Source organism: Sus scrofa, chromosome 13 (genome assembly GCF_054392235.1).
Source record: "Sus scrofa isolate SSC_HxYL_T2T_F1_AM1 chromosome 13, Sscrofa_HxYL_maternal_Yorkshire_Landrace_v2.0, whole genome shotgun sequence".
In the NCBI taxonomy this organism is placed as follows: domain Eukaryota; kingdom Metazoa; phylum Chordata; class Mammalia; order Artiodactyla; family Suidae; genus Sus; species Sus scrofa.
The window spans coordinates 96,351,601-96,363,804 of NC_139395.1; the positions used below are offsets into that span (position 1 = coordinate 96,351,601).

The 12,204-nt window shown below is 48.3% G+C and overlaps 1 protein-coding gene and 1 long non-coding RNA gene across 6 annotated transcripts in view; one reads left to right on the plus strand and one right to left on the minus strand.

Annotated features, from left to right (window-relative positions):
* TRIM42 (tripartite motif containing 42) overlaps nt 1-1,795 on the plus strand; it is a 52,865-nt gene extending 51,070 nt beyond the window's left edge. For all 5 annotated transcript variants that reach the window (XR_014824034.1, XR_014824033.1, XR_014824035.1 and 2 more), the window contains one exon: nt 1,515-1,795. Coding sequence is in view for 1 of the 5 variants with exons in the window: in XM_084989862.1 (XP_084845988.1) it covers nt 1,515-1,679 (165 nt within the window). In the remaining 4 variants the exon portion in view is untranslated. The remainder of the gene's footprint in view (nt 1-1,514) is intronic.
* LOC146397500 (uncharacterized) overlaps nt 1-12,204 on the minus strand; it is a 264,901-nt gene that overhangs the window by 101,069 nt on the left and 151,628 nt on the right. The window lies entirely within an intron of this gene.

Consider the following 12,204-nt stretch of genomic DNA (forward strand, 5'->3'; position numbering starts at 1 on the left):
GTAACTCAAATGCCACCTTGTGCAATGACATTAAAATTCTGTGTATCAGTGCAATAGTTTCTAAGCCAACATTCTTGTCTCCAATCAGCTTCCTCTAATCCAGCCTCTGTATTACCACAGGTAATCTTGCTACAAAGAGAGGTTATCGTGTCATGAACTAGTTCTAGTGTCATTTGCTTTAAAAATAGAGGTTGACTCCTTGGTGTGGCATGAGACAGCCCCCACCATCACACCTGAGGCCCCTTCATTGGCTTTGTCTTTTACTTCTGCCTCCAGCTCCCTCATCTCCAACAATATTCTATCTCTCACACACACAAATTGCCTAGGCAGAGAGCATCACTTTTTTTTTTTTTTTTTGTCTTTTTGCCTTTTCTAGGGCCACACCTGAGGCATATGCAGGTTCCCAGGCTAGGGGTCTAATCGGAGCTGTAGCCGCTGGCCTACACCACAGCCACAGCAATGCAGGATCTGAGCCGTGTCTGTGACCTACACCAGAGCTCACAGCAACGCCACTGAGCCACCAGAGCTCACGGCCTAACCCACTGAGTGAGGTCAGGGATTGAACCTGCAACCTCATGGTTCCTAGTCAGATTCGTTAACCACTGAGCCACAACAGGAACTCCCAACATTCTTTATCTGTCACCTTTATAGGAGTTTTCCTCTTTGCCTCTGTCATGGTCTGGGGGGGAACTTTGCTCCCTCAGAATTATCATGTGATTCCTGTGACACCAGTGATTGTAAGACTTGGTCCTTCTAGACATAAGAATGGATGTGTGACCCAAGTTCAGCCAACCAGAGCTACAGCCAACTGACCCAAATTAGGCAAATCAGAGCCTTCCCTTGTGATTTTACTTAATGAAGAGGAGGAAGTCTTATCTCTTTGGTCAGGGAGCTAGAATAATGTTCACCAAAGGCTGCCAGAAGCTGTCCCCTCCTCCTGCCTCCAATGTAGACAGATCTGTCAGCCAGGGAGCTACAGTAGAAAAGGAAGCAGGAGAGAAAGAAGGGAGAGAGAATGGGGTGGAGGGGAGAGAGGGAAGGAGGGAGGGAAAGATTAACAAACCTCATTTTCATCCCTGAACCCAGTCAAACCTGGTGTGGTGAATTTAAAATATATCTACATATTTAATGGCATTTCTTCCCTTCAACAGGTGGAGCTTAACTAGGGACTTGTAGGTGGGCTGGGTTTGGTGAGTCTTTTTTTTTTTTTTTTTTTTTGTCCTTTTGTGGTTTTATGGCTGCACCTGTAGCATATGGAAGTTCCCAGGCTAAGGGTCAAAGTGGAGCTGTAGCTGCTGGCCTACACCATAGCTCACAGCAATGCTGGATCCTTAACCCACTGAGCGAGGCCAGGGATCAAACCCATGTCCTCATGGATACTAGTTGGGTTCATTACCACTGAGCCATGATGGGAACTCCCATTTCTAACATATAGAATGCGGCAGAAGTTACAGAGTGAGAGTCTTAAAGGCATTGTGGCTTCTATCTTGCTCCCTCTTGGATTTCATTTCTAGGAGCAGCCAGCCGCCGTGTCAGAGGACATTCAAGCAGCCCTAAAGAAAGTCCCACATGGTCAGGAACTGAGGCCTGCCATCAGCCAAAGAGGAACTGACAACCCTTGCCCACAGCCATGTGAGTGGACCTTTCAGCCCCAGTCAAGCCTTTGGATGCCCCAGTAACAATTTCTTGTCTGCAACCTCATGAGACACCTAGAACCAGAACCACCCACATAACCCGCTACCCAAATCCTGACCCTCAGAAACCACAGATAATAAATATCTGTTTTTTTAAGACACTCGGTGTTGGGAGATTTGTTTCTCCATGTTAGGTAACTAATATGTGAGGCATCTCCAGGTCCATGCTAGGCTACCCGTATTTTTTCTATGGTCGAGTTAGGTTGCTATCTTTACATCTGAAATTTCCATTATTAGAATGTCGCCTTTCCATTACTCTCCCAACTTCTTCATCTAGTTCTGTCCCTCTTACCTTTCAAATTCTAACTGGGCATCACCTCTGGAAAAGCTCACCTGTCCCTCTCCCTAGGTGCCATCCCTCCTTCCCTGAGTCCCCTGTGCTTCTTTCCACTCAGTACAGCCATTGTCATCTTTGTGGGTCTCCCCAACCAAACTCTGGGCTCCTGAAGGAAGGGACCATGTCTTTGCACCACTGACCACTACCCTTCCATCACCAAGAAGAGTTTTTATACATCCAGAACCTCAGTCAATGCAGGAGACATGGTCAGAAGTCACTCAGAGCCCATTGCTGCAACATAAGGGGCACAACTAGCATAGGACTTCCAGGATGCCCCAGCGTTGAGCAGTGAAGATCCTATATCCTGGGAACCCTTCAGTCCTGGGCAAAGCGAGGCACCCTACATTGATCATGGTCCCCTTGGGTGAATCAGATCATTATAGGTCACCCTGCAATGTCAGTTGCACCAGCTCCTTGCTCTTGCTACAAGAGCTGGCACCAAGAGCTTATACATGGAACCATCCCCAGAGAATGGCCTTGGGATGACAGGAGTGGCCTCACCCTGGGATGCTGGGAGGTGGCACCATGCTCGGGGGCCAGTGACCAGCTGACACAAGGGCAAAAAATCTCAGTCTCCTTGTCTTAAGGTGGGGAAAATCTGCAGTGCTATTTTTTTTTATTTTATTGAAGTATAGTTAACTTACAAGGCTGTGATAACTTCTTGACTCGATCATACATATACACATATCCATTCTCTCGCAGTGCCATTTAGGCTCTAGAGCCCCTTCAGTGGTTCAGGCCAAGACAAGACAACAGCTAAGACTACATTCTTGCTCAACACTTTCCCAAGACTACCTACTTCCCCCACTTCCTGCTGGGATGCTCCTGAGAGCACCCCCTCACCACTTTACCTGTGTCCAAATCCCTGCATCAGGCTCTACTTCAAGGGAACCCACACTGGCATGGTAAAGAGTTGCTGAATGAATGAATGGATGGATGGAATGACTCTTAGCCATTTAGCATCTCTGAACCTCAATTTTCTGACCTGTAAACAGAGATAATCCTCACCTTACAGGGTTATTATGAGAATTAAAGGAAGTGGTGGTCACAAAGCACCTGGACCAGTCATGGTTCAGTGGTAACACACCTGACTAGTACCCATGAGGATGTGGGTTCGATCCCTGGTCTCAGTGGGTTAAGGATACGGCATTGCCATAAGCTGTGGTGTAGTGGCAAATGCAGCTCAGATCTGGTGTTGCTGTGGCTGTGGTACAGGCTTGTGGCTCCAGCTCCAATTCGACCCCTGGCCTGGAAACTTCCAAGGGTATGGCCCTAAAAAGACCAAAAAAAAAAAAAAAAAAAAACAGCTGGAGCTGGACCATGCTGGCCCCCTTGACCCCCTTAAGGCATTGCTCTGTAGAACTCTCCCCTCTCCACAGGAAAGCCCACTGCATGGACAATCCCCTCTCTGCCCCTGGGTGATCCGGGCCTTTCCCTTGGCCTGCAGTGATCGACAGCTTTCCTGAGTTGGACCCAGCCCATAGGTCTGACTGTGGAGATGAGATTGTTCTGGAACTTAAGGGAGGCGCTGTCTCTGCAGAAAGCTAGGCAAGTGGGCAGGGAGTGACTGGCAGGCTTATGTTGAAAGCTGTTCGGGCTGAAGCACATCTTATTAGTTTCTTGACGATAAAGCAGGCAGGCTGGGAGCCCGCTATCAGGAAAATCTATGTTCCATGTTGAGGAGAGGAGATGCCCAGACATTTCCCACTCTAAACCTCTCCAAGGTCATTTCTCTTGTTGGTGAAGAGGCCTGGGATGGACCTGGGATCCTGATGACAGCAGCAGGTGGCGGCAGTGTCTCAGTGCAGCCAGGCAGAAACCTCCCAGCCCCCACCCTGCTACCCTGCTACCCCACAGGCGCCTGCCCCTGCATGGCTTCCCGGTCTGCTTTGCTGGGAAATTTGGGGTCCAGGGAGAATGACAGCTCATGCTGGGTTGGCGGTTTAGCAGAAGGAAGCCCCTTAGCCTGGCTCTGGAACATCAGTACTCTGAGGGGATGGATGGCAGGCCTTGGCTATGATCCTCTAGGGGAAATTGCACCTCCTCCACCACACCAAACATGTGTGGCAGGTCTCTGGTGCCAAAGGGCAGCTCTCAGAATGGGGAAGAAGCACACCCAGAAAAATGCTTCTGGTCTCCGCTTAAAGAGACCCAGCTTCCGAATCAGGCAGAAATGGACACAAAGCCTGACTCTGTCCTCACTGGCTCTGTGACCTTGGGTGAAGTCCCACGTCCACATCTCTGAGTCTCCGTTTGTCCATCTGTGAAGTGGGTGTGATCACCTCTACTTCGCAGGACTGTGGGTAAGACGAGCTACTACCGCAGTTGGAAAGTGCTGGGCTCCCTACAGGCACTCACCACGGAGATGCTGTGACCTCCTGGAGCTTGAGAACTGAGCCAGGGCCCTCGGACCATTCTGTGGACCCCAAGCTGAATCCCCAGGCCATCTGCTTCCCTCACTCACATGGCCAAGGCTTCAGTCTATGCTAGACCTTAAGCCTGGTAAAACTCAGAGTAAGATGGACCTTGCATTCTAAAAGGGGACTTTCTGAGAGCTTCGTATCTAACCCCAAGAAATAAATCAGCCATGATGGAAATTCCACACAATAATAAATGTTGGATCTTGATGGTTCCCGTTGTCTAGTACTGCCTAGCAATACCAATGCAAACCACAGTGCTGCAAACCAAACCAAACTTCTTTCTTTATTTATTTATTCTCTTGGTCCAGTGAATCAAGTAAATGGGGCCTTGGGGCCTCCACAGGGCACGAGGCATCTGAAGGCTTGAGCAGGCTGGATGACTAGGACGACTTGCTCTCATGGCTGGCAGTTGATGCTGGCGACTGATTGCCTAGGAGCCCAGCTGAGGCTGTCAACCTCATGTCAACTACTCATGCCCTCTCCATATAATGATGGCAGCTGGGTTCTGATAAGCCACACCCCAGAAGCAAGGCTTTGGGGAGAGCCAGGGAAAGCAGCAGAGCTTCAGCGTCTAGGAACTTAGTCTTGGAAATCACACAAGACCACTCCCACTTCATTCTGTGGGCCAAGCGCCACTCCCAGACCAGCCCAGAGGTGAGATGTGACCCTCAGGAAGTCCTGCTTACTGGGTGTCATCTTTGGAGACCAGTGACCACAGGAAAAAAAGGGGGGGCTAATTAAGGATAGGAAGAAGAAGGTCAGTATTTATCAAGTACCTGTCAAGCCTGTAAAATATACCACCCTATGTAGTCATCAAAACAACCTCAGGAAGGTGTTCTTTCCCTCATTTTTAAGAAAAAGCAACTGAGGAGTTCCTGTTGTGGCTCAGTGAGTTAAGACCACGACATGGTGTCCATGAGGAGGCAGGTTCAGTCCCTGGCCTTGCTCAGTGGATTAAGGATCTGGCGCTGCCATGAGCTGTGGTGTAGGTCACAGATGCAGCTCTGATCCTGAGTTGCTGTGGCTGTGGCGTAGACCAGCAGCTACAGCTCCAATTTGACTCCTAGCCAGGGAATCTCCATATGCAGCAGGTGTGGCCCTAAAAAGAAAAAAAGAAGGGGGGGGGGAGGAGGAGGAGGCGAGATGGGGAGGGGGAGGAAGAAAAGCAACTGAGGACCAGAGAGATTACATGTTTACCCAAGGTCATAAAACCACAGAGTGGCCAGGCCAGGACTTGAACTCAGGACTGTGGACTCTGGAGCCTGTGGCTGTCTTCAGATCAGCCTGGGCCACAGAGATCCCCCAGGTGACCACTTCTTGGCTTTTCTGCCTCAAGAAACAGAGGACTTCACATGCTGATAACTCCTTTCTCCTTTCCACTTGGACAAGTTGCCCTTTCACTGGAAAGGGAAATGACTTCCAGCTCCATCCAGAAAAGACCCCAGCTCCCTGCTCTGCCCACAGAGACCGTGAGGCCCATCCATCACTGAGGCCTGGCTCGCCTGCCCCTTTACTGCTGTGTTAGCTCAGACCCTGGAGTCTGCCAGGAGAAGAGGCAGCCTTGCTCTGGGTCCTTCTTTCCTCCCCAACTTCCCTCCTCCTTCTCTGAGCCCCCATTTCTCCATGGGTCTCCCATCCTTCTAAGCCGCCTGGCTTTGCTAAGGTTCCCTGACTTTTATAGACATGAGCCAGAGCTGGGTCGTTAAACATGAATCTTTTGAAATCCCAGAGATTCATAGTCCAACCTAATGCCTGGAGTGGGCGAAGAGCAAGGTACATGTGATCTGGCCCCACAGACTCAGAACCTGTAACTGAGGGTTTGAGGCCACCCCAGAGGACTGGACTAACTCCAAGGGTCCCCAGAAGCTGGAGGTGGGGACATGCCATAACTCTTGGCCAAGCACTCCTGCAGGGATGGAAGAGAAAAGTGAAGAGCTCAGCCACCAAGATCTTTAAGAGCTCAGCCACCCTGTGATCACATAAACACCTACGATCAATGCAGAAAATAATGAATGAACGTACTGTGGGAAGCACAATAGCATATTACATCGGTGTATATGCAACACCCCCAAGAGACAGCATGGTAGGAAAAAATCCATCTCGACCGAGTACCTATTATGCCTCCACCAGTAGAATGATCTTATTCACTTAACCACTCGGAGTGGAGAAAAGACGGTGTGGCCCGAAGCTGACAGGGCTCTGCCCAGGTGGGTGTATATGTAGATCCCAGAGGGAGAGGGGGCCCACTGTCCTTGGACATTGGACATGACGGGGAAGCATGGTGACTGTGCCCTGGTACCACAGCCCCGTGTGACCCAGGTGCTAAGTCCCCACAGTCACAGGGGACATCAAAGCAGGCTGGGCAGCAGACTTGAAAGGTCCCTTTCAGCTCCTCCCTAATACACAAAGGCTGAAATGTGAGGTGAGGGCTGGAACTTTCCCCACCCCCACCCCAGCCCCAGCACGGAAGTGGGAAGTAACGGACGGCCACACCAGGAAGCACTGAAATGCCAGGGGCAGCCCTCCTCAGACAGAGATCACAGGGGAGGGGCGGGGTGTGCACAGCTGGGTTGCTGCAGGCAGCTGTGACGTCACCCTCATCCTTAGGCAGCATCTCTCTCCATGGGTTTGAATCCGTGTCCCCAGCATCCACAGTAAGGCCCCACGGAAAAGAAAGAAAGGAGGCACATCCTCCCCTGGGCTGATTTACAACCCTGGTCCCAGGAATGGCTGCTTTCCTCAAGTTAAGGCGCTAATGACCTTGCCTTTGCCCTGGGGGGAAGGGGTCTGGGAAAGTAAAATCACCTCTTGCCTCTTTCTTCCAAGAGCACATATGCTCCTCACTACAGCAGCTCATATGCTCAGATTATCCCCGTTTCAGCTGTTCTAGCTCAATTTCCTTATCTGTTTGATGAGGGGTTAAGCTAAATAAAAGTTCCTCTCAAGTCTTAAATCCATGATTTTCATGTCAGAGTGATGGAGCGAAGTGGAAATGGATTCCCCCATAGAGAATTTCCTATAATGTCTTCATTAGTGTGATTCTCTGCGGCTTCCAGTCCCAGGAGTCATTATGCTTTCGCCAGCACTGTCTCCATCCATGCCCCCCCACTGCATCACCTTGGGCAAGTTACTTAAAGCTCTGAGGCTCTGTCTCCTCCTATGAAAATGGGGTTGATGTTAGCTGACTCACAATGTCATCACGAAGATCAAATGAGATCATGTCTGCAAAGCACTGAGCTCGGAAAGTACTCAGAAGATGCTCGGCCAATGTTAATCCTCTTCTGGTTCCTTCAACATTTCTTGCTTGGAAAGAAATCCCCACAGGAACATTCCCGACCTTACCAGCTCCAACCCCAGCCCCTTTGCCACGGGAGTCAGGGTTCTTCTGTTTCACCCATGTCCTACCCAGGAAGGCAGTGGTGGCCCCAGCCGGCTCATACCAGCTTGCAAGCTGGTTCATACCACCAGCATCATCTCCTCCCAGCTCTGCATTCAGGGACCTCATGTCGGCCGTCTGAAATCGGCCACAGTAGGAGTCTTTACACTACAGCAACAGGCAGTGCTACACATCAAAGCTCCCATCCCAGAGCCTGTTTACCTGCCCACCCTGCTGGCAGGCTACACTCTTCCATCATCCTACCTACCCAGGCCCATCCAGGACCTAGGGACAGGGGGCTGGACATTGTAGGGAGCTTGGACCTAAGACACAGCTTCCCTCCCAACAACACAGAGTTTTCTCAACAAGCTCCATGGGGCCACCATTGACTCTCCAACAAGAGGAAAACCTAGCAAAAAGAACATGCACCCAGGGGCCAAACTTTTTATCAGGTCAGAGGAACCCAATGGAAAAGCAAATGCAAAAAAAATTTTGGCCAGGACAGGACATTAGGGACTGTTTCTGAAATAAAATCAACTTTGTTGTTTCAATGTGCACAGTTGACAGGTTTTTTTCTCTCCATGAACAGAAAAGAAAATTTGCTAAAGAACATTTAAAAACAGATAACTCATCTCTAAGAAAAAAAAAAAAAAAGAGGGGCCATAGATTGTTCATAATAATACCTACACTTATATGGCCTTCATGGCTCCCAGTTTTAAACACTTTACAGATGTTAACTCATTAAATCCTCATAATAATCTTACAAGCTATACAGTAGCATTAGCCCCATTTTATAGATGAAGGAACTGAGGTCAAAAGAGAAAGCCTGTGATGTCAAGATCTACAACCTTTGACAAGGTCTCTGACAGATGTTTGCTGAGGCAGGTGGAGGTATGGTGAGAAGGGGGGTCCTGGCCATTTTGTGTCCTCCCAAAATTCTTCCTTCTCTCCGACCATCATCTCTGCCTGGACCGCCCATCCCCCTCTTCCGTCTGACCCTCCTGTTCCTCTTTTCCTTATGTTCTCATCAGCTATGGCTCAAGGTTTGCTTTAAACAGAAACAGAACACGGCCAAGGAGAGCAGACTTGGGGTTCCCAAGGGGGAAAGAGGAGGGAGTGGGATGGATGGGCATTTGAAGGGGTTTTTTGGATGCATACTGTTATATCGGGAATGGATGGGCAATGGGACCCTACTGTACAGCTCAGGGAAATCTGTGTGATTGGGTGTGACTGGGTTACTTGGCTGTACAACAGAACTTGATGAAACATTTGTAAATTAACTACACTTTAGTTTAAAAAAAAAAAAGTTTGCTTTTCTTCCCTCCACCTTCTTTTCTTTCTAACTATCCCCCTTCTGGAGAAGAGATTCACATCATGACAGCTAGGAAATGTTGTTAATCCTGAGAAAAGAGACTTGCTTATCTTGTGGGAGCTCCCTGGAAGAGTCTGAAAGCTCTGAGTTCCCCTCCCGGTTGCACAAGACTCAAAGTTCTCGTGCAGGACTTTCAGGAGGCTGTGACCCTAAAAGAGGCAGCAGAAAAAGAGGGAAGCCTGAGGCCAAAGAGCCCCCAAGCACCCACCATGTGGACCAGTGTCTGTCGGGCTCATCGGTGACCGTATGAGAACAGTAGGGGAAGAGGGTGTCTTTTTTTTTTTTTTTTTTGGCCATTTCTAGGGCCGTACCTGCGGCATGTGGAGGTTCACAGGCTAGGGGTCTAATTGGAGCTGTAGCTGCTGGCCTATGCCACAGCCACAGCAGCAAGGAATCTGAGCCACATCTGCAATCCACACCACAGCTCAGGGCAACACCGGATCCTTGACCCACTGAGCAAGGCCAGGGATCAAACCCGCAACCTCATGGTTCTTAGTCGGATTCGTTAACCACTGAGCCCTGATGGGAACTCCAGTAGGGGAAGAGTTTGCAACCACACCCTGATATCAGAGTACAGGCAAACACAAAGACTCACAGACGTCATGGCAAAACTGGGAGGTAACGAATTCCACCAGCACAGCAGGCTGTAAAGTGAAATGTGAAAATCAAGAGTGTATTCAAGGATTATTTATGTAAAAAGGGAAAAAAATTGCAGAAGAATCAAGGAATAAAAAAGAACGTGAAACTTTAATAAGTCACCCATTGATTTTTACATGAATAGGGAAATTAATCTAAAAGTATAGGAAAATGGAAAATTCAATAGTCAATGATCATGATGAAAAGCTATATTTTAGATACTGAGCCGTAAGTCAAGAAAAAGAGAAATGAATACCCTTATTTAGGTTTTCGCTTGATGACTAGGTTATTTTCATGATATTAGGAATGTCACTTAGGAGTCAAATTTTGGAATAATAATATCTCAAAACTGTACTGGGACTACTCTATAAAGAAAATATATCTTTTACTCCTTTTAACCTTTTGGTTTTACATTAACAAATACAATATTCTTTCATGTGAAAAAAAAATTAAGCCCCTCTTTAATCTTGCCTCAGTCCCCAGAGAAACTGGTGACATTCTAAGCCCATTTTTTTCATTCCCCTACATGCTGCTTACTACACAATTGGAATCATACTCTGCATAGCATCCTGTGACTTGGTGTCTTAGCAAACTTCCTTGTCAATGCACACAGGCTGTATTTGCCATTACACTGCATCCCATAAATCAAATAGCCATTCCCTATTGAAGAATGTTAGACAGCTTCCAAAATTTTCTACTAACACGAACCACTGCAATGAAACTTGGATCTGTTTGTGCTCATTTAAGTATTGCTGGAGGATAGATTCCTAGAAATAGAATTGCCAGGTCAAAAGGTGTGCTTGGGGAGTTCCCACTGTGTCAGTGTGGGTTATATATCCAACTTCAGCAGCTCAGGTCACTGCCAAGGTGAGGGTTCAATCCCTGGCCCAGCACAGTGGGTTAAAGGAGCTAGCGTTGCTGCAGCTGTGGCTCAGCCTCAATTCCTGGCCCGGGAACTTCCCTATGATGTGGATGCGGCCATAAAATTACAAAAAAAAAAAAAGGTGTGATCAGGCATATATTGCCTAATTTTTTTCCAATCATGAAGGAGCAACTAGTTTCCCACTAACAATGGACATGAGTTAATTAATTTATACAGTAATTAGAGGAGAACTGCATCTTTAAAATATCATCTTCTCTCATCTAGATACATGGTACGGCTGTCTGTTTTCTCAAACCTTCTCTCATGTAGTCTCTCGTTACATAACTTAAGCGTTCAGATTTCTGAACCTGCTAGTGGTTCTGATGGTGTCTCAATTACCTTGACTCAATTTTATATTAAAACTACCCATGTGAGGTTATTTTCTCTTATATTACTGTGTCCACGATTTATTGTTACATAGCCTTCACTAAGTCCTTACTCTGCTTCCCTCAAATATAGACAGCACTTAGTATATGCACAAGAATTACCCATGTACTGGGTATCTTCCCACTCGAAAGTTAAGCTTCTCATCAGCACCATTTTAAATATGTATAATGTGCCAGGGACCAGGCTAAGCAATTTACCTTCATTTGATCATTTAATTTTGACATCTTCCCTCTGGAGACATTATCATCATTTCCATGACGCCAGTGGGAAAACTGTGGTTCAGAGAAGTGGTGAGGGTCACAGCTAATAGTTGAGGACCCGAGATTTTAACCCCCATCAGTTGTCACAAGCCAGCATCCCTCCCTCCACTATGGCACCTCCTAAGGTATTCTCCTCCTCATCTTTTCATCCAGCACAGGATATGATGCATCCCAGATCCTTGCCCGATGTCACTCCCTTGATATGTCCATTAGCTCAGAGAGGTACTAAATAGTCCCCGCAGCTTCGACAAAATCCATCAGGTCTCCACTTGGGGTCTCCAAAGTATGGCAGAAGCTTTTTAATAACAACACAGAATTAAGGTTTCAACACCAACGCAAAAAGACATTCTGGTGTGAGGAAGGGCCACACATGTCTGCAGCTTCATCATACATCCTCTTTGCCTGCCCTTTTACTGTCCTCGCTACGGCAGCCACCAGCTGCAAGCACCTGCCACCCTGGCTGTGTGTCCTGCCCCGCCCCTGCCTGTGAGCCACACACGGCCTCGAGGTCAGCCCCTCAGCAGCGTGAGCCAGGCAAGAAGGGCAAGGGCTGCCGACACCGCCCACCACAACTCCCTGGCCTACCCTTCAGGAGGACCAGCCAAAGGCACATCCCGGACCCTCCATCCCAGGGCTCCCAGAGGCTTGATGACCAGCTTGATGATGATGACGCATCCTTGGACTGGCTTTCCCACCTTCTCTGTTTCACTTCTCTGAGATCACCACTCCTGTTCCCTGGAATCTCCTGCCAAAATAAGCTACCTGAATACAAACCCTTCCCTGGGGCTCTGCTTTCTGAG